The sequence below is a fragment of the Sinocyclocheilus grahami genome, unplaced genomic scaffold (genome assembly GCF_001515645.1).
Source record: "Sinocyclocheilus grahami isolate Dianchi unplaced genomic scaffold, SAMN03320097.WGS_v1.1 scaffold342.1, whole genome shotgun sequence".
In the NCBI taxonomy this organism is placed as follows: domain Eukaryota; kingdom Metazoa; phylum Chordata; class Actinopteri; order Cypriniformes; family Cyprinidae; genus Sinocyclocheilus; species Sinocyclocheilus grahami.
Genome location: NW_015505521.1, coordinates 853,223 through 878,736, shown reverse-complemented (window position 1 = coordinate 878,736; position 25,514 = coordinate 853,223). Strand labels below are relative to the sequence as shown.

The 25,514-nt window shown below is 36.9% G+C and overlaps 3 protein-coding genes across 7 annotated transcripts in view; 2 read left to right on the top strand and 1 right to left on the bottom strand.

Moving 5' to 3' along the window:
* Positions 1 to 4,908, top strand: part of LOC107603199 (mitochondrial import receptor subunit TOM40B-like) — a 7,801-nt gene extending 2,893 nt beyond the window's left edge. For both annotated transcript variants that reach the window (XM_016295941.1, XM_016295940.1), the window contains exons 5-10: positions 549 to 650; positions 723 to 828; positions 2,369 to 2,491; positions 2,683 to 2,759; positions 2,823 to 2,925; positions 4,180 to 4,908. In XM_016295941.1, the coding sequence (XP_016151427.1) occupies positions 549 to 650; positions 723 to 828; positions 2,369 to 2,491; positions 2,683 to 2,759; positions 2,823 to 2,925; positions 4,180 to 4,319 (651 nt within the window). In that variant the 3' untranslated portion in view covers positions 4,320 to 4,908. The remainder of the gene's footprint in view (positions 1 to 548; positions 651 to 722; positions 829 to 2,368; positions 2,492 to 2,682; positions 2,760 to 2,822; positions 2,926 to 4,179) is intronic.
* Positions 4,909 to 10,183: 5,275 nt separating this feature from the next.
* crfb12 (cytokine receptor family member B12) lies at positions 10,184 to 13,983 on the top strand. Of its 3 annotated transcripts, none has more exons than XM_016295927.1 (9): positions 10,184 to 10,276; positions 10,614 to 10,635; positions 10,871 to 10,906; positions 11,226 to 11,355; positions 11,446 to 11,627; positions 11,739 to 11,887; positions 12,031 to 12,178; positions 12,706 to 12,842; positions 13,350 to 13,983. In XM_016295927.1, the coding sequence occupies exons 4-9, from the start codon at positions 11,330 to 11,332 to the stop codon at positions 13,893 to 13,895; spliced, it is 1,188 nt and encodes a 395-aa protein (XP_016151413.1). In that variant the 5' UTR covers positions 10,184 to 10,276; positions 10,614 to 10,635; positions 10,871 to 10,906; positions 11,226 to 11,329; the 3' UTR covers positions 13,896 to 13,983. The 3 variants fall into 3 exon arrangements, with proteins under 3 accessions (XP_016151413.1, XP_016151412.1, XP_016151411.1); XM_016295926.1 differs by having other exon boundaries at positions 10,871 to 10,990; XM_016295925.1 differs by lacking the exon at positions 10,184 to 10,276 and having other exon boundaries at positions 10,302 to 10,635; positions 10,871 to 10,990.
* Positions 13,984 to 15,906: 1,923 nt separating this feature from the next.
* LOC107603196 (bicaudal D-related protein 2-like) lies at positions 15,907 to 22,981 on the bottom strand. 2 transcript variants are annotated; one of them, XM_016295929.1, is made up of 10 exons: positions 22,933 to 22,981; positions 21,623 to 22,160; positions 19,771 to 19,986; positions 19,408 to 19,524; positions 19,100 to 19,246; positions 17,516 to 17,662; positions 17,229 to 17,303; positions 17,053 to 17,135; positions 16,746 to 16,860; positions 15,907 to 16,303 (listed from the first exon to the last, which is right to left on the bottom strand). In XM_016295929.1, the coding sequence occupies exons 2-10, from the start codon at positions 21,884 to 21,886 to the stop codon at positions 16,127 to 16,129; spliced, it is 1,341 nt and encodes a 446-aa protein (XP_016151415.1). In that variant the 5' UTR covers positions 21,887 to 22,160; positions 22,933 to 22,981; the 3' UTR covers positions 15,907 to 16,126. The 2 variants fall into 2 exon arrangements, with proteins under 2 accessions (XP_016151415.1, XP_016151416.1); XM_016295930.1 differs by lacking the exon at positions 17,516 to 17,662 and having other exon boundaries at positions 15,908 to 16,303.
* Positions 22,982 to 25,514: the final 2,533 nt, after the last annotated feature.

Genomic DNA, 25,514 nt, shown 5'->3' with positions numbered 1-25,514 from the left:
ATTCCTTTTCTGAAATAAAATAATAATTTTTTAAAAAAAAAAAAAAAAGTACTGGCCCAAACTTTTGAATGGTAGAGTTTAAAATCACATGATAGTATACATTAATAAAGTAAAAAAAATAGGAATGTTGTTTTTGAAATAAAAAAGAATGTTGTTCTGGAAACATGGAGACATGACATATTTTTGACATAACTGGATAACTTGAATGTTGGAGGCTTTTCTTACCAAACGGTAAAGAATGCGTTGGGTAACTTATTTAACACAATCCTAATCTTAATCATCTGTTATTTTTAGTTTATGACTCCTACTGCATGTTATGCAATGATTGAATACTAAAAACCTGCAATACAAGCTACTAGGTTTCTTGTAACACATTTCAAAAGAAGTGCAGGCAAACAAATCTTCTTGAGCAGTAATCAACGGGTTTAAATGATAATGTTCACTTAATGGACACTTACTCGATGTGTGTTTTAACTGGGTATAGATGCATTACGTTTAATATGATGAATTTCTCTCTTTTACAATCCAATAATCTTCTGTCTATAAAGGGCTCACCCATGCTTATTGGGGAAATGGACTCCTCTGGCAGCTTAAACGCACACTCTTTGTTCCATCTGAGTGAGAAAATAAGAGCTAAAGCAGTGTTTCAGGTAAGTAACAGTGTTATGCAGTATTGTATACGTTTTGAACACAATGTGGACTGACTGCATATTCTTTAATAGACTCAACAGGCACAGTTTGTCACGTGGCAGTTTGAGACGGAGTATAGAGGTAGTGACTTCACAGCAGCGGTTACTATGGCCAACCCTGACATTCTGAGGGAATCAGGTATGATCGTGTGAGTCCCTCATTAAAACAAAAGACATTCTGATTTATTGATTTCACAGGAATGTGCATTAGTTACAACAAAGCACTGGCTTCCAGGCAGAACAGGTTTTTCTATGGTTGCCTTTGCATGTCATTTTGATGAATTAAATGATTAAAAGAAAATGATTACAGACTGTAAGTTATTATTTTCAAAGCTTGTTGAGTGGAACTGCATTCATTTTAAACTCCATAAGTCACCCTGCTTGTGTTAAAAATGTTTAAATCCGTTGTTTCTTGTCATTAGTGAGCAGTGTTGATGTGAAAGGTTTCACAAACTAGGGGAACTTCAGGGGGTTTATGAGTTGATAAAATGCGAATAATTAATTAAAATGTAAAAATCCTAAAAGTAATAAACTGCAACAACATAGCAATGCACTAAAATAAATATCTTCTATTCACTAAAAACTCTCAGAACACCTTAAGAACCACATAGCAACACACTGGCATCCACACAAGCATACTAGAGACAGTTTAACAACAAACTAAAACACTACGAACCACATAACCCAAAAAACTCCCGAACAGCTACATAGCAACACACTGACAACCCCTCAGAACGCCTTAACAAACCCATAGCAATGCAACAAATATCTTAGCATCCATACAGCAATGCACTAAAGACACTCAGAACATATTAGCAACCACACAGCAGCACACTACAACCATTGAGAACACCCTAGCAACAGCACAACACACTAAAACATTTTAACAGCTGCATATCAACACCCTGGCAACCCCTCAGAACACACTGCATAGCAATGCAAAAAAACACCTAGAAACATCTTAGTAACACCCCGGCAACCATTGTAAACGCAGTGGCAACTGCACAGCAGCAAACTAAAACCACTCAGAACACCTTAGCAACCGCACACCCACCACTCTCCAACTCTAGTTAAAGGTGCTGTATGTATTTTTTGACTGGACTAAAGCATAAAAATACCATAATATGTTTGCAGATATTTAGGAAACATGCTAAGTTCACATACTTGTTTCTCCGAAAAACAACACTTCAGGCAGTTATTCTACTTTGTAATGTGCATTCCGTGTCAGAATGTCTGTTTTTTTTTTAGGTCCATGTGATTCCGTGCACAGTCCGTTTACCCAGTAGTATTTCAACACCCCGGGTTGCCAGTTGGTGGAAAACACATCGTATTGCAGCCATGGAACCCAGCAAATTAACTGGGTCAGAGTTCTCAGATTCTACCAGACTTAAAAAAACCTCAGCATCCATCTAAAAAGTTCTATGACCAGAGACATATTAAAATGCGCATAAATCAACTGACAGTGTAAGACTTGTTCCATTGTCAATTGCACTCATTCCTGTTGCTTGTCTTTAATCTGGCAACCCGCGTGAGTGTCAAGTCTGAAAAGTAGGGGGCGGGTGAAACAACACTCTCCAATATTTTGAATTTGGACTGCAGTTCAACCGCTAGTGGTCAATATCACCTACTGCATCTTTAATGTTGTTGTTTGTTTGTGCATTTGTTTTTCTTTGTGACAGTTATCATGGTTGCACACTTTCTTCAAAGCGTATCCCCGCAGCTGGTTCTGGGGGGAGAGCTGGTATACCATCGAGGTCGAGCAGAGGAAGGGGGCATTCTTACCCTGGCAGGCCAGTACTCAGGTTAGAGTGATCGTCTGCTCTTGCTCAGCGGCCGTCTGTTTGTCATACACCAGTATAAGTTGTCCTAAACAGTTGCTTTTTCAGTGAAACTCATCCTGTTTGTGTGTACAATGTTTGCCTGTTTCTTAAAAAGACTCAAGGTGGGGTTTACTTGGGTTTCAGACTCAAATGTCATGTCTCAAATGTCTTAGGGCCAAATTGGGTTGCAACACTGAATGCTGGTAAAGGAGGTGCACATGCCAGCTACTACCACAGAGCCAACAAACAGGTATGGTGGTGTTGAAGGATATGATGGTGTTTCACAGTAATGGTCTGTAATTCATCTCCACAGATTCAGGTGGGAGTGGAGTTTGAAGTGAGCACTAGGACCCAGGAAACAACCTTTTCCTTTGGTTACCAGATGGAACTTCCTGAAGCTAAAATGGTCTTCAGAGGTAAGAAGGGCAGATATACTCACTGTGCACTGTATCACAAATTGCAGTAACTACTCCAACACTGGAACTGAGAAATAATTTTTGATATCAGTTTTCACTGTTTTTTTGTTGATTCTACAGACATGACATGCAGAATAAAATATTTGTATTGTGGGCATATATAATTCATCACTTAATTTTACGTACATTGTGAGCATGATTTACTAATGTGGATAGGAGTTAGTAAAGCTTACCGATGATTTCACTATATGAGGTAACGAATTAGTAAAACATGCTCACGATTTACTTAAAACGAGGGTACAAATTAGTAAATCGTGCTGATGTATTACAAAGTCATGGGAACGAATGGGCAAAAAATATTTTTTTCCCCCGCATGCCATGTCTGGGGCTCCGTATGATTCTTAACATCGTTGAGCCAAACAATATGGCACAAAACAGAAAAAACACCCAGTTTCAGTCCAAATTGAATTTTTACAATGTATAGCTAAAGCATTTTGCATGTGCATTTTTAAAAAAAATACTTGTTTAGTTTGCATTCTGTGCTGAGTTGCCAGTAAGTGTTTACTACACTCAGCTCCATTTAACTCCTTTGACCTAATATCAGCACAGAAGATGGAAGTTTGAAGTTTGCAGGCTTTATCTTGGCCTGGCAATAACAATGAAACTTTAAAATAGACTTACCACAAACTTCTATACACTACCGTTCAAAAATCTAAGGGCTGGAAAGATTTTTTTTGTGTTTTTGAAAGAAGTCTCATGCATAGCACAATGCATACCACAATACCAACAGTAATATTAAGAAATATTTATGCAATAAAAAAAGGTTTTCTATTTTACAGTGGTAAAGTTGAATTTTCAGCATCATTACTCTTCAGTGTCTAAGGTGTCACATGATCTTTCAGAAATCATTCTAATATGCTGATTTGCTGCTCAAGAAGCACTTCTTATTATTGGCAATGTTGAAAACAGTTGTGCTGCTTAAAATTTTTGTGAAACTGTGATACATTTTATTTACATGATTCTTTGTGTAGAAAAAAAAAGTTTAAAAAGAGCATTTATTATTATAAAAGCCTTTACTGTCACTTTTGATTTTTTTTCAATTTAATGCTTCCTTGCTTAATAAGAGTATTAATTTCTCTTTTTCCATTGTTGAGTTAGTAGTCTTTTAAATGCCTAATATGTGTAACAGAATGATTAAATTTAGGATTAATATTTAACTCATAATCTCTGTCAATCATTTGAATGTTTTTATAGGAATGGTGGACAGCCGCTGTATTATTGGTGGGGTTCTGGAAAAGCGGCTTTACCCCCTTCCTGCCACATTGATCATGGGTGCCTTTGTCAACCACAGAGCAGACAAGTTACAGGTCGGTCTTGGGGTTAACGTTGGTTAGATGCGTAACCTAACTGAAAAGAGGCACCACTCAAGACTGGGGACTTCAGAAAACCACCTTCACGTCTGCCCAAAGACCCCGGTCCACCACGGACTACGGAGAGAACAGGCAAGCTAACCAAAGCCCTGTTTGCTAGACTGGACAATCATGCAGTTCATGGCAAGCAGGAATGAGGGCTGAAAAAACCAGGAACGTCCCCTCTATGTTGGTTCCATCATGTGTCAAGGATTTAGCTGTTTTGGTCTTATATTGGTCCCTTAAGTAACCTGAAGTAAATATTCAAAGATGATCTTACTTAAGAACAAGATGGCAACTTCTGCAACTGCTGAAGGAGACCACACAAATGAATATGTAGCTATGTCACAAAATTTCCTGTTACTTCTCTATTAAAGATCAATTTTTTTTTAGCAAACAAATATAGTTCACTCCCAAATCTATGTCAAGCTAAACATATTGAAGATTAGCAAAGAGCCACACAATTTATCATGTATCATCCCCTCTGTTGTCTTTCATTCAAACAAATCACTCTCTTGCTCTCCTTTGTTAAGCTAAACTTGAAGACTCTCCTTGAGGGTCGGATTCTGGTGTAATGGCAAGTAATCAGCACAGAAGATGGAAGTTTGAAGTTTGCAGGCTTTATCTTGGCCTGGCAATAACAATGAAACTTTAAAATAGACTTACCACAAACTTCTATACACTACCGTTCAAAAATCTAAGGGCTGGAAAGATTTTTTTTGTGTTTTTGAAAGAAGTCTCATGCATAGCACAATGCATACCACAATACCAACAGTAATATTAAGAAATATTTATGCAATAAAAAAAGGTTTTCTATTTTACAGTGGTAAAGTTGAATTTTCAGCATCATTACTCTTCAGTGTCTAAGGTGTCACATGATCTTTCAGAAATCATTCTAATATGCTGATTTGCTGCTCAAGAAGCACTTCTTATTATTGGCAATGTTGAAAACAGTTGTGCTGCTTAAAATTTTTGTGAAACTGTGATACATTTTATTTACATGATTCTTTGTGTAGAAAAAAAAAGTTTAAAAAGAGCATTTATTATTATAAAAGCCTTTACTGTCACTTTTGATTTTTTTTCAATTTAATGCTTCCTTGCTTAATAAGAGTATTAATTTCTCTTTTTCCATTGTTGAGTTAGTAGTCTTTTAAATGCCTAATATGTGTAACAGAATGATTAAATTTAGGATTAATATTTAACTCATAATCTCTGTCAATCATTTGGATGTTTTTATAGGAATGGTGGACAGCCGCTGTATTATTGGTGGGGTTCTGGAAAAGCGGCTTTACCCCCTTCCTGCCACATTGATCATGGGTGCCTTTGTCAACCACAGAGCAGACAAGTTACAGGTCGGTCTTGGGGTTAACGTTGGTTAGATGCGTAACCTAACTGAAAAGAGGCACCACTCAAGACTGGGGACTTCAGAAAACCACCTTCACGTCTGCCCAAAGACCCCGGTCCACCACGGACTACGGAGAGAACAGGCAAGCTAACCAAAGCCCTGTTTGCTAGACTGGACAATCATGCAGTTCATGGCAAGCAGGAATGAGGGCTGAAAAAACCAGGAACGTCCCCTCTATGTTGGTTCCATCATGTGTCAAGGATTTTGCTGTTTTGGTCTTATATTGGTCCCTTAAGTAACCTGAAGTAAATATTCAAAGATGATCTTACTTAAGAACAAGATGGCAACTTCTGCAACTGCTGAAGGAGACCACACAAATGAATATGTAGCTATGTCACAAAATTTCCTGTTACTTCTCTATTAAAGATCAATTTTTTTGTAGCAAACAAATATAGTTCACTCCCAAATCTATGTCAAGCTAAACATATTGAAGATTAGCAAAGAGCCACACAATTTATCATGTATCATCCCCTCTGTTGTCTTTCATTCAAACAAATCACTCTCTTGCTCTCCTTTGTTAAGCTAAACTTGAAGACTCTCCTTGAGGGTCGGATTCTGGTGTAATGGCAAGTATGACGATGGAAGAAAACGCAGTGTCAGTGTGAACTGTATAAAGATGCACTATACATGAGATAATACAGGACTTTTGTCTGATTTGACAAATGTCAGAGCCGTGGTCCAGTAGTGCCCGTTTTTATGAAGCATAACAACCACTGGTTCACAGGAATGAGTCAGGCCTGTTTTATATCAACCACATTCACACTGCAAAGTTTCAGGAGTGAGAACCACATATAAATGCGGAAGGGAATCCCCCAAATTAATGCAGCTTAAAGTCTGTTCACATCAAGAACTGTAACTGAACTTAATAAAGTGGGCAATTGTGGCAATTGACAAAACTGCGGCATAATGTGTGAATGAGCAAGCTCGTACCCCTTTACCTGTGTTTTCCTTGCACTTCTGTACTTCAGCTGCTGTAAATAAAGCAGTGGGTAAATGGTGCAGTGTCAGTGTGAACTGTATAAAGATGCACTATACATGAGATAATACAGGACTTTTGTCTGATTTGACAAATGTCAGAGCCGTGGTCCAGTAGTGCCCGTTCTTATGAAGCATAACAACCACTGGTTCACAGGAATGAGTCAGGCCTGTTTTATATCAACCACATTCACACTGCAAAGTTTCAGGAGTGAGAACCACATATAAATGCGGAAGGGAATCCCCCAAATTAATGCAGCTTAAAGCCTGTTCACATCAAGAACTGTAACTGAACTTAATAAAGTGGGCAATTGTGGCAATTGACAAAACTGCGGCATAATGTGTGAATGAGCAAGCTCGTACCCCTTTACCTGTGTTTTCCTTGCACTTCTGTACTTCAGCTGCTGTAAATAAAGCAGTGGGTAAATGGATGTGTTCTGTCAGTTTCCTAAAGCGCCTCCCTTACAGCTAAATGATATGATATAGAAACTCTGTAAGTAGATTGCATTTACACAATGTAATAAAACTGTGAAGAAACTTATTAAAGATCATTGCAAGTTATCTGCATGATGCCTGAAACACTTGAATAGGATTCTGAAACACCTGAACTAATAAAACCTGAAATAATAATTTTTAAAAACCCATTATGAATAATAAAATTCATAAGTCAAAAGTCAGTTAGCTGCTGTTCAAATACTCATCTGAACAATTAATTTCTCCAGGTAGTGCAGTTAAACACATATGCCCGCATTCTCCACCAACAAACACACTTTGACCCTATGAAGATATATGTTTAAAGAAGACTAGGATTCAAAGTTGAAGTTCAATCAGTTGACGGAGAGTTTACTGAAGACAAAGTTTTCCACACTTCCAAAGGTTGTAGAAATAAGTAAGGGGATCAAGCCTCAAACTAAATTATGATAGTTCTTAAAAGGTTAGTTCTCCCAAAAATTAAAATGCTGTCATTAATTACTCACCCTTATGTCGTTCCAAACCCATAAGACCTCCGTTCATCTTCGGAACACAAAGATATTTTTGATGCATTCTGACAGCTCTCTGACCCTCCCATAGACAGCAAGGGTACTACCACGATCAACGTCCAGAAACGTAGCAAGGAGATCGGCAAAATAATCCATGGGACATCAGGGGTTCAGCTGTATGAAGCTACGAGAATATACTCGCACCATTTCTACAGATTCTGATAGTTAACAGTACAGATAATTCTAGATCTTCCAAAAATAGTATCCTGTTCTTTACGCAAATGTGGATAAAGACGTTATCTCTCAAACACAATGCTCTACATTCATAAGAAACTACCATAAGGTTGCATGTACATCATAAATCCCACAAAGGCACTTCTGGATCTTCATCTGGAAGGCTGTTGATTTTTAAACTCTCTTTCTGCAAAACAGCTTTTTGATTAATTTGACCATATAGTGATCAAATGATTTATTTACAAAACCCATTTACTTGCGTATTCCTCTTTGTCCTAGTTAGGTCAGAGGGTCTTGACTACAAATCTCCATGTCTGTCTGTCTTGGTCTGCCTGCTTTGCCTTTCTCAAAGACATATTGATGCTCTTCAGTTCTGCTTACATTGTTGTTCTACAGGTTAGAGCTGGTCTTCCTCTTTTTCTCTTCCTTTGAGGGCTTCAATCCAAGGCATGGCAGGCAAGTGCATATTTATTCTCTAGAATCCGAGCTAAATGAGTAAGCTACTGTAAATAATATATTTTTTATTGTGTGTAATTTCTAGATGTAATTTTGTCTAATTATAAAGAAGACACTGATGTAGAGGTTAGTATAGGTGCATGCAAAGTTGCTGTATCCTTACATATTGTAAGGATATAGTATTCCCAAAAATATGTTTCTAAAGGGAACTGTATATAGTTGTATCCCAACAAAATGCAATCTAGGAAGAAAATCTCGACTGCAAGTCTACATGTCATGTTTCCTTTCCCTTTCACTCCATCCCAAATAGTCTTTTATCTCTCCACTTGTAAAGGTGGCTGTAGTCCAGTCAAGTCACCTTTATTTCTATGACACTTTAAGTAATATGGATTGCTTCAAAGCAGCCTCACAGTAAAAATAGCAGAATCAGTCATGATAACTCCTTTATGGAGATAATTAAGATTCTGCTTTAAAGCAGCTCTAAAAAGAGAGCAGTGCAATTATTTAGCTCAAGTCAGTTCAGTGTTGGTTCAGTTCAATAACAGTTCAATAGTGTAAAGTTAAAGGGGTCATATGATGGGATTTAAATTTTTCCTTTCTCTTTGGAGTGTTACAAGCTCTTGGTGCATAAAGAAGAGCTGTAAAGTTGCAAAGACTAAAGTCTCAAATCCAAAGAGATATTCTTTAATAAAGTTACTTCGTCATGCCTGGAGCTGATCCGTGCTGGTCGCTGAGGAAATACATCAACTTCGCGCTGTGGATCGCCGGATCGGCTTTCACCGTGGACGAAGTGGAGTCCAGCCCGGGGTCATCACATGTAGTTGCCGCAAGCCCACCCGCCGCCGCTCACTCTAGCCCGCCGTGTGTGACGCTGTATTTCTTTGTGAAAGTGAAACTACTTTGTTTGGCCTTCCAAAAGAGGACACGACTAGAAATCAGTGGTTAAGTTGTATTTACAACACTGTTCCAGAACAGTTCAACCCAAATATTCAGATGTGTCCAGTGCATTTTATGGAGGACTGTCTCCTGATCCTGGTAGAGTAGACTACAATGTCGGCTGTTCTGACTCACAGACTGTAAGTACGTTTTTATATTTAAAGAATTTGCCACTGGCGATTCAAACACGAGTTTTGAGCAGTGTAGAGTAGCGTTTGTAGTTTGTCATTTCTCCGATCACAAATGCATACATGGTTTTATGTTTACGCGGCAAGATGCAATGCAATGTGTAAAAAGACAGTATAAGTCATTGTATGTGGAAAATAATGTGTTTTTTTAACCTTAAACCACATAAACACATTTCATTACACCAAATACACAAAATAATGTTCTTTTTAGCAACATCATATGACCCCTTTAATTAATTTTGAAAGAAGTTCACTTCAGCTGTAAGCAGTTCTGCAGAAGACAGTAATGTTTTTATTCAGCTTAAGTCAGTTCAGTGTTGATTCAGTTGTTGCTAGATGTGATTCAGCTCTAAAGCAGCCCTACAGAAGACAATAGTGCCATCATCCAGTTTAATTCAGTTTGGTTTCATCAGATGGTGTCCATGCAGTCATATCAGTAATATTACTGAACTAATAGTAACTAATATTACTTAGTTGAGTGTATTTTAGACCTCAACTATGCAGGCCAATGGCATGGAACCCAAACTCTATCAGGTGTGTGGGTACAGGTATTTCCTGGCCAAATGAACAAACATAGTATGATACGATATTAATGGATATAAGGCTGTAGATGGTTAAATAGATGTAAGAAAAAAAGAAACCAACAACAAATCGCCAAAGCAACCGGCGTGCATATATTGCTAATGTAGGAGATAAAGGTGGAGATTGATGAGGACGACTGGTGAGATTCCACCCTGGAGACTGGAACAACCTGTTTTCAGGTTTCAGGTAACAGGGGAGGGGCTTAAGTCACACATATACCTTTAGATCAGTAAAGAGGTCTGGACTTGTTTGATATACTGTCAGTGTAAAGCTGCTGATAGTTGTTGTCTTATTCTGTGTACTGTATAATGTTTAGACAGACAAATGTTTGTTTTTTATTCGTCTTTTAAAAATTGCTTGGAGGTATTTGCTTGACATACCCTCAAGACATTCTCCGTAGTGAAAGAGTGACACTTTGATAGCAGTTGTGTTTGGCTTGGATTATTTCTTTAAACCCAATCTCAGTATGCTGCTGGTTTGTAAAATGGATCTGCTATCTTCCGGACTGTTGCTTTATTTACAGAAACAGAGATGACTCTAGCGTGGTGAGCATGACTTTAATCGTCCATAATTAGTAACTAAGGCTTTTACTGAACACTTATTGGTTTTATTTTAATTTCTCCTTTTGATATTGTAATGATTCTAATATTCTAACTGTAATCTTGCTCTGGCCCTTTAAGTCAAATATTGTTTGCACCAGACTATTTGTGTTATTTTGCATATTTCTATTTATGTAATGCTGTCTTTATACATTTATTTATTTATTTTTCCAAACCTTAGGGGCAATTAAGGATAAACTTCCAGCCTTTTTTAAAGGTTTGACATGATTTAATGTCACTATGACCCACTTCCTAGCCTGCATGTTCACATTGCTCCAGATATGCCTGACGCCATCCCTAGGTAGTGTACATTTTTTCTGCATCTAAACGGTGGTTTGACAGTTGCTTAGATGTAGGGCAGATATGTAACACAAATGCTAACCTTCCTTCTTAACCTCACAATGCAAATATATAACTACTATTTTGTTGCATGCACACACCATTATTGTCAATACATGTTGGTTTGCGTATTTTGGCTTTTATTCATATATATTAAATTAGTTTGTTTTGTAATTAATGTCAAGTTTTCTTTTTAGCCATTCTTTCTCCTCCAAAGAATCTAACTGTGGGATTATTGGATTTTAAGGCTACAGCTGAATGGCTTCCTGGGAAAGGAAATCCTCCTGACAGCAGATATACCATGGAGTTTATAACTGCACGAAAAATGTACATACAGACTTTATCAAAAAATAAATAAATAACTTTTTTGTTTTGAAAAATTGTTTATTGTACTCATTATGATGTTTTTTCGGGTAGGTCTGGAGGAAAGTGGAATCGCTCTCCACACTGCACTAACATAGCCATACTGAAATGCGAACTGACCTTCAGTCTGCAACCTGAGCTTCACTGGAATTATTTTGTGAGGGTCAAGACAGCACTTAAAAGGGCGAGCTCCAACTGGACAACTACATTAAAGTCTTTCCAGCCATATGGAGACAGTAAGTTCAAATATATTATATAAGACATCCAGAATGAATGTCGTAAATTGTTTTTGTCAGGAAAGCTAAATAATGCTCCTTTGTTGGACTTTCTGTTGGATTATTCTGTAGCACACCTGAGTTCCCCAGATGTAAAAATCTCAACTGAACAAAAGTCCATTAAAATTAATTTTAGTCATTGTCTGGAATTGAAACCAGAGATCAAACCACTGGAATACCTGCTATACCTTTTTGAGAACAGTCCTGCAGGGGAATCAAAGGTAAATGCATAACATTTTTGTCTTGTACAATCACTGATTTTTACAATGAAATTTCTACATTCATTGTGATTCAATGCATTACTTAAAATTTGTTGATTTTTTTTTAATGTAATAATTTTATTTTATTAATTTTTTTTTTTTAGTTTGTAGCACTGAAATCAACCTCAGAATCTCCCTACATTTTCCGTGATGTGCCATCTGGCAAGAACTACTGTGTTAGTGTTTCTGCCAGTCATCAACACGTCTTGAAGAACAACAACTTCAACACCACCAAATGTATATTTCTATTAGGTAATGGATATAATTAAATTTTTTATAGTATTCAGAGTGTGTATATCTGGAGAGATCAGTGAGGATGCATTGAACTGATCAAAAGTGAGAGTAAAAATGTATAATGTTACAAAAGATTTCTATTTCAAATACAGTAAATGCTCTTTTGAGCTTTCTATTCATCGAAGAATCCTCAAGAAAATATATTACAATTCCCACAAAACTAGAAAGCAGCACTGTTTCTGACATTTATAAAAATGATAAAATAATAATAAGAAATGTTCCTTGAGCAGCAATTGTGATTTCTGAAGGATCATGTGACACTAAAGACAGGAGTAATGATGCTGAAAATTCAACTTTGCATTACAGGAATAAATTACATTTTAAAACAGAAAACGGTTATTTTAAACTGTAATCATTTTTAACAATATGACTTTTACTGTATTTCTGACCAAATAAATGCAGCCTTGGAGAGCATAACTTCAAAAACATAAAAGCAACTTTATTACAACGGTATTTTATGTATGTTAATGTGTATGTTCTTATAGATTCTACTAGAAGCTTTATGCTGGTGTACATTGTGGCCATACTGCTAATTATTTTTTCAACTGGGATTTTTTTGTCTTTTGGTTGTTTTTACCACATGAGGCATAAAAACAAGAATCTCCACTTTCCAAAACATTTGGTATGTACTTCAATACTGTTGTTCATAAAGCATTGTGTATGTCCTAATTTGACTTTACATTACTTGATTTTTTTGGACATTACCCTTCTAAGATGTTTAATATTTTTATATACAGTATACATTTATTATGTGTATATAGGCCTCAAGTCAAACTTAAAAAATCTGAATTTCAATGCATTAGATACAAAATATCAAATTGTGTGGCATCTGCAAACAAATGTTGCTAGAGCTGTTCTAGGAACTAACTTTGTTTTCTGAGACAATTTTTCTATTATTTTAACTGGTCTCTGAGTCATTTTAATGGATGTATTTATTCACACTTGTGTACTTATAATGAAACCTGAGCTCAAATGAACTAACAACTGTTAATTATTCATGTTAGTTAATGCTTTAACTAAAGTTAATTAATGGAACCTTATTGTAAAATGATACCAAATAAATAAATGCAATGCATGGTAGAGGTTCACTATCCTTTACAATAATACAGTGTTTGTTTGTCCTTTACAGATTGTTTTTCCAGGATATAAATGGGTCCTAAAACCAATCCTTGAGGAATACCAGCCAATTACAGTGACCCCGCCAAAAACAGCAATGAACACAGAGGGCCATTTTTCTTCATGGGAGGAAGACTACAAGGACGGCTCTCTGTTCTATCAACCAACATCCGTCGCTAATGTCATCCCACCAGAGCAAGCTGAGGAGGCCGATACATCAAATCAGTGTTATAAGTACACAATAGCTAATGATATGGAGGATAGTGAAGAAAATGAAAATGTAATATCTGAAAAGATTGAGGAAAATATGCATCCAGGTAGTGAATCTGAATCTTCCTGTGCTTGTAATTTAAACCATTTGAGATCATCCAGAATACTACAAACAGTTATTATGAACATGTTTGTAAACTCAGAGACGATTAGATATTATGCAGAAGAAACTCTTTCCTGTTCTTCTGGTAATAGCTGTGAAAGAGAAGTGCCTGCTGAAGATGAGGAGGAGGAGGATGGCTTCTTCTTACCTGATTTCTCCTCAGACAGTGGCTATGAACCAAGATAAAAGTATTTATGAACTTCCAAATCTCTACTGTGTAAACCAGGGGTGGGGAACGTTGATCCTGGAGGGCCATTGTCCTGCAGAGTTTAGCTCCAACCCTGAAAATAAATACCTACCTGTATCCTGAAGACCTTGATTAGCTTGTTCAGGTGTGTTTGATTAGGGTTGGAGCTACACTCTGCAGGGACACAGGCCCTCCAGGATCAACGTTCCCCACCCCTGATTTAAACTATGAAGGCCCTTAAAGAGGATCTACATATCCTGAACTTACTTCGAAAGGTGGTCTGCGCAACCAAATTCAAGCAAAAAAGTATCCACCTTTCACCAGAGCCATGCAAAACTCTGTGTTAAATTTGGTGATGCAGAAGATTAGAACATCCATAACATCAAGGAATAACACTTGAGAAGATGCTGGTATAGAAACCTAATCTGGGGGTCTGTTATGCCTGGAGAGGACTATCCGTTAACATTCCCATTCATCTTAATAGCACTTACAGTTTTCTCCTGCATCAGGAACTCTTGGATCTTCCAGATATCATGCTCTATACACGAAAATCAGTTTGACTCTAAAACTGAGTTCTGTATGGTAGAATAGAAGGAACTTTGGACCTAAACATTGCTGGTTAATGGCCATCTTGTTGCTGATTGCCCAGTTGAGGTACTATAAGCGGGCCATGTTGAACACATTTTGAACTATGGAAAGTGCGCCTACTTCAGGAATAAGTTTGAGCTGCACATTCTGTCACTGTGATGCAACTTGTCACATGACTGATTATCTAGGCGATAAATGGCCATTCAGACACTTCAATGACAGACTCTAGATGCTACATGAAGCAAATTAAGATGCAGTGCAATATCTGATTGACCTGAAATATTGGACAATTGAAATTCTAAGAGTATTCTATGTCATGCAAAATACATACCAAAATTACCATACCATAATTTACACAAACTGGGATCTGAGACAACTACAGTGAAAATCTCTATATATAAAATCTGATGGAAGATGAAAATAAATAGAAAACAACTGCTAAATGGTGGTCACTCCAAAAATCTGATTAATGGAAATATTTTTTTAAACATCCTCTCTTTACAGCATCTTTTCACAAGTTCTTAAAAAGAGTGTAATGTAGTGCAGTTCCCACATTTTTTTTCATAGAATTCTTGTTTTTGTTTTTCCCCCTTGTAAACGGATTCAAATATAGTTTGTAAGATAGTTGATAGTTTGTTTGTCTCCTGTTTATAAGATTCTTTTTTCTGAATTATTACAGTATTTGTAAAAGGAATGTTTAGAAATCTAATTCATATTCACTACTGGCACACAAAAGATATAAATAATCTTCATGTATCTTTCATGACACAACCGTTTTACTGTGCAGGTTTTATTTTCATGTCATATCCTACCATATGTATGTGAATGTGTTTATGTAACACTTGTTTTCTAATTTAAAATGGTGCTACAATATCTAGTAAAAGTTTTTTTTTTTTTTATCCTGGGTTATATGTATATTGGGGCACAAGTCTGTCTTGTCATTTAAAAATATGACAGCCTGAGAGTGAGAAGGTTTTGTTTACATGAAATGTTACTGACTGTAATGCTGCATAATGCCTTACTGAACGCTGCCTTTAATGGTGCTAAAGACATTGTTTCTTTTATGGTTTAAGAATGATTAACCCCTCCTATTATGGGGAAGTCGTGGCCTAATGGTTAGAGAGTCGGACTCATAGCCCAAAGGTTGTGGGTTCGAGTCTCGTACTGGCAGGGATTGTAGGTGGGGGGAGTGAATGTACAGCGCTCTCTCCCACCTTCAATACCACGACTGAGGTGCCCTTGAGCAAGGCACCGAACCCCCAACTGCTCCCCGGGCGCCGCAGCATAAATGGCTGCCCACTGCTCCGGGTGTGTGTTCACTGCTGTGTGTGTGCACTTTGGATGGGTAAATGCAGAGCACTAATTCTGAGTATGGGTCACCATACTTGGCCACATGTCACTTCACTAAAAGAGTCGAGAAGAAAGTAAATGCTATACATTTATTTTTATGTATGATTTTGAAGTTGCAAATAAATATTGGAAAACATAAATATGCAATAGTGCCACTATGGAGTACATATAATTTCTTTCTATTCACACATTTGGATGATTTTAAAGATTATTTGCCATTTGTAGACAAAAGTGAGAAATCTCTCGTTATTGTATTCTCTTCCCTTCTTGTCCCTTCTTATTTGTTGTCTAGTCAGTCTCCCCCAAACAGAGAAGAGAAAAACCCTTTCCTTCCATCTTCCCCACGTACACGCAGTGATTTGGTGGTGCGAGTGCCTCTTTGGAAGCCTGTCTGTTCCTTGTTGTTTTCCTTTTCCTTCTCTTGTTGTTGGAGTTGAACCTGATGACAGATCACCAGACGCATGTCCTCCTGGAACAAAAATGTGTTGGTCAATGAAAGTAAAAGAAGAGCAAAACTAGATTTTTACAATTTCTATATATAATATTTATTGCTAAATGTGCAATGCATAGTGGAAGTTAACTATCATTTACAGTAATACAGTTTATGTTCAATACAGTTTGTCACTGCAGGAACTAAAAGGGTCCTAAGACTAACCCCTAAGGAACTCCAAACAACTGAACTAGCCTAGCAAAAAACAGTAATGAGGACTGTGTTTCTGTGAACTGTGTTTCTGAACTCAAGAAGGATGTCAAAGACGGCTCTCTGTACAATGCATGGTAGATATATATTTTATGAAAAAAATATTAGTACTTCCTGTGCAAAACATAATGGGTGGTTTCTAGGGCATACCACTATACTAACAAAATCCAATTGGCATTACTGGATTAGAAATCAATTACAAGTTACCAACCTGCCAAGAATCAACTTCCTGAGACAGTGCCACTTTGTGTCTGATAGTGTTCAGAAGCTGCTGGTTGAGTGCATCACGTTCTTGTCGGGCCAAAATGATCTCCTCTTCCAAGGCACTATGGGTGATAAGGAAGAAAAAGTTTGGGTTGAACAAAACAATAGACTGTTTCAAGCTACCCTTAGATTATTATGCAAAATATCCCCCATTCATCACACATTGTTAGCTTATCACTTTATCTCTGGCATTAAATATGACACACAGAGAACAAAAAGGTATAAGTTGAAAAGCCTTTTGATCCAGTTCTTACCTGTAAGTAGGTTTACCAGGACTGTTATGAAATGGCTTCACCTCCTCCCTCAGCTCTTCTAATTCAGTTTCTCTAGACTGTAGCTGATGAAAGAACAAAACATTGCATATCACCTTAGATGAAGATACTCAGTCTATATGCATGCTATTGTGATGCCATCATATTATTAACCTAACCTCTTTCTGTAACCTCTGAATTTCTTCTTCTTTTTCTTGCAAAATGGCTGAATGGGCCAAAATGGTTTCTTTGGCCTGTTGGAGATCAAAATGAAAACAACCAGTCAGCAGAAATAGAAAGTGTGGTGAAGAGAAAAGCTGGTTGAGGAGAAAAACAAACACTTACTTACATAAAACTCAAAGACTTTTGATAGTCAATATACATTGCTTGCAGTGCTGTAAACATTTGCTACAAGCTAAGTTGAAGCATGCACACCTTTCTTTTTACTAAACGGGTTGAGTGCTACCTGGGACTGTTGGATCTCACTCTGAAGTGACAAAGGGAAACGGGTAGTCTCCCCCAGATTGGCTTCTTCTCCCAAGGCTTCAACCCTTTGCTGTAGGGTACGGTTGACTGTGCGCAGCTGAAACACTGTGCTGTGCTCCTGTTCCAGCTGTGAAAGAGCCAGAGACAGCCAGACTGAAATTCTCTAGGGGTGGGTGGACTCTGGCCAGCGAAATCTGAACCTGAAACTTAGGCTGCCCCAATCCCAATTCTTATACAATTTAGGACCAGTGGTATGCAGGATTAGACTTAGTTTGCCTCAAATCACAGTATGTTGAAAATCGTATGTCATGGTGGCCATATGGTACACTTTATTCAGTGAATTTTCATCTCTGCCCACAATGCCTCCCAGAACAGAATTGTCCATTTTGCTTTAAAATACAATTAAATAATAAAAAATAAAACATTTTTAATTTTATATAGATATTTTTTAATTAAGCCATTTTATTTGTGCATGCATCAAACAGCAAAGGATGAAGTTGCTAGAAGCCACTGATCTACCGTTAAGGTCAAAGGGTCAAAGTTTAGTGGGTTAGCATAGTCCAGTTAGCCCCAGCTGGTAAATGTCATAACCATACCATCTTTTTCCATTGAAACACATTTAAAAATATCCATGTATTCTGACTAAACATTTTTTCAAGCAACAGTATGGTTCAAAGGTTTGGGGTAAGATTTTTTTTTATGTTTTTGAAGAGGCTTATGCTTATGTATTTGATCAAAACTAGACTGATTTGGTGCTAAAAAAACATTTCTTATTATTATCATTGTGAAAAAACAGTTGTGCTGCTTAATATTTTGAATTGTTATATATTTATCAGGTTTTTTTGATGAATAGAAAGTTCAAAAGCATTTATTTGAAATATAATTTTTTGTAACAAATGTCTTTATTGACTCTTGATTTTGATCAATGTAATGATTGTTTTATGATGTTTTACAAAGCATTTTATTGGGTTATTTAAGTTATTTGTTTTATTTTATTAACAGTTATGTTGCTTAAAATTTATGTGGAACACTGATGCATTTTTTTCAGGATTTGATGAATAGAAAATTATATTTATTTCATAATATTAAATTAGACATTTTACTAGTGCTTCATTCTTTGTGGTGGACTCTTGTGTGAAATGGACTTCCCAACAGTACTGGTAATGGGAGTATGTAGATTAGGACGAGCCTTGGTGCTGCTTCACATTACTAAATGCTACAAATCAATTCTTATGTTAAATGTAGGGAGTAAATTCTAATTGTATGCAGTATTTATATGAGACATCTATCCTATATATCAGGGGTGGCGAACGTCGGTCCTGGAGAGCCGCAGCCCTGCAGAGTTTTGCTTCAACCCTAATCAAACACACCTGAACAAGCTAATCAAGGTCTGAATGGTTACTAGGAAGCTACAGGCAGGTGAGTTTTAATTAGGGTTGGAGCTGAACTCTGCGGCTCTCCAGGACCGGAGTTCGCCACCCCTGCTATATAGAGATTCACGCTTGCTCCCCATCTTCTATAAACTTTCTTTCCCAAATTCTATCATCTGGCACATATTCCTCACCTCCGTTTCTTTATCTTTCAGACTGGTCTGTAGCTCAATCACCCTCTCTCTCAATCCTTCCCTCTCAGATCTCAGCCGGTGGTTGTCTTCTTGAGTTGACTTCAGTCGTTCATCCATATTTGTACAGCGCTCTTTCAAAACACTGTTCTATGATATATGATCAGTAGTGAAAAATAACACAAAAACATCGAATCAACATACTTTCTTTGATTATTTTGCTATAAATCAAAGTTGATCATGTCAAAATTAATTGGCCTGGCCGATATATTGGTCTAATTCTACTTTGATCACTAATTTTGTGTCTATACCTCTGCTTGCAGACTGTCCAGTCTAGCAGAGCTTATGGATTTTCTAAAACTTGTATCCTCCATTTCTTCTCTCAAAGAACGAAGCTCAGTACGCAAAGTATGCTCTAAAGCCACTGCCTGGAAGAAAAAAAAAGGAGAAAGAAAAGTTTAGATGTAGTCAAACATTATTTCTAGGACTGCTTCTGACATCAGACAGATACCTAAACCTGCTGATCTTCATTCCAGCCCTGTATCTAACTGTATCCGTGTTACTACGTCACTAGACATGTTTACCCACATAAACCTGGATGCCTCTGACAAGATTTGCAAGAAGTTGTAAAAAATAGGAAACTGGGGACATAAATCTTCTGATTGTCTGGTCACCTCTGCCAGCTGTTCCACAAGTTTTTGGTTGTGGTTGGATAGCTGAGTCAGCTGCTCACTTTCTTCATGACGCCGGTCACGACTCTGAATGCGTTTTTGTTCCAACTGCGCACGCAACGCTGTGATGTCAGCCTGCAGTTCTGCTTCCCGCTGACTTGCCTCGAGGTCCCGCACCTCCAGACGTCGCTGCACCACGTGTTTCTCCTGCTGCACGGCCTGTTGTACAGAACAAACTTTATCTGTAATTCACACACACACAAAAGAGTTCTAATGCTGTTAACAGGTTTGATTTAGAATGATATCTACCTAAATGGGTCTTTTATGGTGAAATGTTTATTTTGGGGTTCTAGAAGCTGTTTTTGAAGGTGGTGTAATGGGCATAAAGTAACATTTATTACAGGTTCTATCATTCAAGTTTTTAGCACTATTTTGAGACCATTGATACAACCCTCTCTAAATGAAGAGCCACCATAAAATATCACTGTTGCTGCATCATATGCAACATCATTTCACTATGCAGCAGATATAACCACTCAAAACCAATCATGTTTGAGCATTTTCCTTTTTATCTTTATTTCTTGTACTTCTTGGCAAGTCCTCTAGTAGATGGTTTATAGTTTTAATACTATAGTTTTAAGCTTGTAAAGAATTTTGTTAAGAAACGTACCGTTTTTTTTTGTTTGTTTGGTTTTTTAAAGAAGTCTCTTATGCTCACCAAGGCTGAATACATTTTATCTAAATACAATAAAAACAGAAATATTGTGAAATATAATTACAATTGACAATAACGGTTTTTCATTTTTTATATATTTTAAATGTAATTTATTCCAGTGTGAGCAAAGCTGAATTTTCAGCAGCCATTACTCCAGTGTCACATGATCCTTTAGAAATCATTCTAATATGCTGATTTGGTGCTTACTTATTATCAGTGTTGCTGCTGATCAGTACTGCTAAATATTTTTGTGCAAATCATGATATATTTTTCAGGATTATTTGATGAATAGGAAGTTCAAAAGAACAGCATTTCTCTGAAATAAAAACATTTCATAAAAAGTCTTTACTGTCATTTTCGATCAATTGAATGTGTCCTTACTGAATATCTGAACTAAGTATTAAATAAATGAATGGTGGTGTAAATCTAATCTATAAAAACCTTTTAAATCTTTCTTCCATTACAATAGTAAATAACAAGGTATTAAAATAAAATTGGTACATTTTTGGGAGATACAGTCATTTGCTACATGGTGTTAATTTTAGACATTAGCATTTTGCGTGCATTTTATTGGGTTTTTTATTTTTATTGTGATAGATGTTTTATATGCCGTTATTATTTACTCTTCTTATTATAATGATTTAAAGAATTAACAATGTATTGTGTAGGTGTACAGCACCATAGGCAAATTTCTCTGCTGGACAATAAAGAATATTTTCAATAAATTCGAAAAATGTAGCTAAACAAAAGAGTTTAGATTGTTTGTAAACATAAACATGTTACTATACTGAGTTAAGGTCTGTTCACACCAAGAACGATAAAGATAACTAGCGTACACACCAGCAGACGATAATGTTCTGTTTATTATAAGCATGCGCAGCAGTTTGTCTGCTGTTTTAAATGTTTGAGCTTGTTAAAGTCAGGTGGATTCCGACTGGCTGTTAATTTTTTTGTTATCAGCTGAAAAACTTTGTTCTAAAAGTAATTCTAATGATATCGTTCTTCTGTATTGTTATAGTTGTGGTGTGGTCTAATCGCTATTCTCATAGAATTTGAATGATTAGTAAAACTTTATAGTTATCGTGTGAACAGGCCTTTACAGAGACTCCATCACTTCTGACCACTCATTCTCATTCATACCTCTGTCTCCCTTTCCATCTGCTCTATCTGAGCTGCCAGCTCCTCGTTTTTCTCCAGCAAAGCTTGGCCCACCTCAGCAGCCAAGATCAGGTCCTTTTCCAGCAGTGCAGGACTGCTGTCATCCTGAGGTGAGGCGAGAAGATCATCTACTCCCATTGTAGGAGCCATGATCCGGTGACCGGAGGAAGAGTGTGATGAAGAAAAGGGGAAGAAAGAATCCTCCAGAATGGGAGAGGGTAGGTTCTCCTTCTTGGATGGAAACATTGGTCCGTCCCTAAAGTTCACGGCTGAGCAGGACTCCAAGTAACCGTCCTGATAGTCAAAAGTTGTTCATCTGCATCCTTCCCAGTCGAAATGTCCAATGCTCTAGTCTAGCCTGGATTTTCTTCAGAGTTAACAAGAAACACACAGAACCTGACACCTCTTGGTTTTGTATATCCTTCAAAAGATGATCAGCACTTGTGTGTGTCACATGTAGGGTGTACTGAGGCTGAAGCTTCCTTCGAGGGTGGAATCATCAGTTGATTTATTGTTCTTCCTATGGACAAAAACATGTTGGAACAGGTGAACTCACCCTGAAATGTATGACACAAAGCTGGCAGGTGTATTCATTCACAACATCTAATCCTCCTGGACTGTAAAGAGCTTGGGTTTCTTCCCTATACTCTGCGTGTATCCGAACAACACATTATTCATTTCTTCCTTAGGGCATTTCTATTGCTGTCTAGGAGCTTCTTTTGTGGAAACGACCAACATAACAAAGTTTCAGTGTTTCTCCCACATTCCAGGAGTCATTCGAGACTCCTCAGTGGCCCAGTGACTACACCCCTTACAATTGGCTAAACAGGTTTTAAAGAGCTCTGGTAACTAAGACATATATGTGGCTCTGACCTTCTTAATGCCGATATTTCCCCACCATTATGTTTAATGTTGCTGAAAAGTGTTTTCTGGGAATAAAACAGGCTGCTTCCCGGTCTGTGGCTCATAATGGAGGAAACAGTCTTAGGATGACATAAATGGATGTAAACCAGAACCTCTGGCTAAAGCGTTTATTATTAACATGATGTGGTATCTAATGGAATTGAAACTGTTGAGTCGACAACATTAGTCTAATGCAGTGTAAACAAAACAGCCCAAGCTGTTCGTATCAACTTCACAGCAAATAAAGGCTTAATTAAAAGACTTAAGAACTTGTAAGAGTGTTTTATATTCAAAATAATTTTCTTGTTAATTCGGTAAGAAAGCGTCTGTTAGTAGTCAAAATGTCCCTATTGACTTGTTTAGAACAAGAAACGCTTTGTTTTTCCTACCTGGGAAGTTCCTGCTCCACACTTAGCATGAAAGGTGACAGGGAGGTACTACTGATGACCGCTTTGGAAGCGCTGCTGTAAAGCTAATTAGGCCACACCTTCTCATGACGTCATCAGTTCAATGGGAGGAGCCGGGCACACAAACAGGGTAGATACAGGTGAGATACAATGACTGATACAGTGTGAAGCTTCGATTTATTAAAAAAAATTAAATTCTTAAATGTAAACATGGGGGAATTAAACCATTGTTTCGAATTTTGAAGGCAGCAGTTCAACAATATCAAAAAACAATATTAACTTCGAAAAATAAGAAAAAATTTTGTAAACATTTTACTGTTTTTATTTCATTTAGCCATCATCATGTTTGTTTTTAATATTTAAAAAAAACCTATGCTTTATTAATTTGTTCATTTATGTTTGTATGCTTTATTTGGTGCACAAGTTTTTACTTCTGTCTTTTAGTTTTCCCCATTTACTTTTTATTTCTGAAATCAATCAAGTTGATTATTAATATCTGTTCAATTTCTGTAAACAGAAAGATATTATATTTCTGCTTCTGGTTTGTAACAAGCAAATTTGCCTAATTTGCCAACTTTGGAATATAAATTATCATATTGTTTTATGACGTCTACTTTCAATAGAAAATTTGTCACAAATTATTATTTTTACAATTATTTTTGGTGGATATTAAAATACATAAATTTAAATGTAGAAAAATCACCTTTAAAATACAGTGGGTATAGAAAAAAAATCCAACCCCCCAATCACATTTTGTTGCTTTGCAGCCTGAAATGAAGACAGACACATTTTTTGTGTTATCCAGCTGTATTTATTCAGTGCAACTTATAACATCCAAGTGAAAAATATAACACCAACATGTAAAAAAAACAAAAAGAAAACAGATTCACTGAGTTGAAAAAGGATCACCCCCTCCTAAAAACAGTCTCAATGGCACACACTATGTGCAATTCTGAATTTTAAACAATGAATTACACAAAAAGAAATACTAGCTCAAAGAGACAACTCTGGACTGTGGTACAGCCTTGAATCTCTATTCAGTTTCATGAGAGACTTTTCTGTGAACTTTACTGTCTTATTTTAGTTTTCAATCTTAATAAATAAAAAATAAACACAGCTGTATAATTTTGCCTCTCTCTCTATTTTCTTTTATACCATCACTCTATCCTATTTCTTTATAGAAAGCATTAAAAATATAATTAACAAATTCTTCCCACATATTAAAGAATTAACAAGACAAAGGATTGTGCTTAGAATTCTGTAATAAAACTTTCATAACTTTCCAATAATCTCTAAACTAAACATTTTTAGAACTGCAACATGCTTCAGAGTGTTCAAAGATCATTTTATAATAATGTCAGGAACCCCTCTTCTATCTAAAACGTTCTATAGGCAAGTTAAGTATTCTTAATTTCCACAGTGTCAGGTGTTATACTGACTAGCATAACATTCTCACCATAAAAGAACGCATTCAGGGGCTGTTAGGTAACCTGCTCAGTGCTGCCACTTTGTGGATAAAGTAACCCACTTTACATCACTGTTGAGGGAGCAGCTTCTAGTTGCAGGCAACCAGCTTCCAGATAGATAACTGGAGATCATGATTTCACTTAGTAAGGTACTGGATTTTCAGTTAGCTTTGTTGGACTGTTTGTTATATTCCAAGGTGTTCCAAATATGGAAATGGCTCAGAGAGACCATAAGGAATCCTCTGAACCAAAGTGAGTGTTGATTTTTGCTACTGTGAAAATACGGGTTGTTCGGCCCCTGGCGAAGGTCTCAGTCTCTGTAACTAGGTGTTATGGGGCCTGTGGCCTGTCTGTGTCCCTCACCATGGTAATAATGAACTGAGTGTGGATTCAGATAGGATTAGTAATATCCACACAAACGAGAGCCTGTGAAACTTGCAGCAACACTTGACTATTTTTCTCTTACAGACCCTAATTGAAGCTAGTTACAGATATGGGCCCTGCTCCCAATCTTGATTTATGGCTGTAACACAAGAAGACCCTGCATCAATAAAAAGGAATTTTGAATGACATACAAAAAGACATACAAATCAAATACTAGATAGTTATGCTTGCAATGAATGTCAGATTTTGTCCTTAAATGGTAAAGATAAAAATAAGTCAAATCACTTGTGTTCTATATAAGTAAATACACTTAATTCGAGTGGAGTGTTAGTGCAATTTCTTCTGTTATTATATGGATTGTATGTGTACTTTCTGAAAATGGGAGGAGCTTGGCCTCAACTGGCCCCTCCCACTTGAGCTTTAGTCCTGTTCAAACAAACTAAGAATCAGACACAGAGATGGAGAAACACTGTGCTAACTGGACCCTTCTCCTGGTGCTGTGTGGCCTCCTGCCACTGACTACTCTGAGGCTGGCAGGCAGATGCCAAAACTCTCAGACAAGAAGCTATGCGCCGATTCAGAGTGCAGCCGTGAGTAATGCAACCAGCATTTTTAACTTTCAGATATGTATTGTGGGGAACTTTCAGGATAGTTGTTTTTTCTTTTAGTGCTTTCTTTTAAATGTTGCATTTCAGCTTACATAACTTTGTTAAC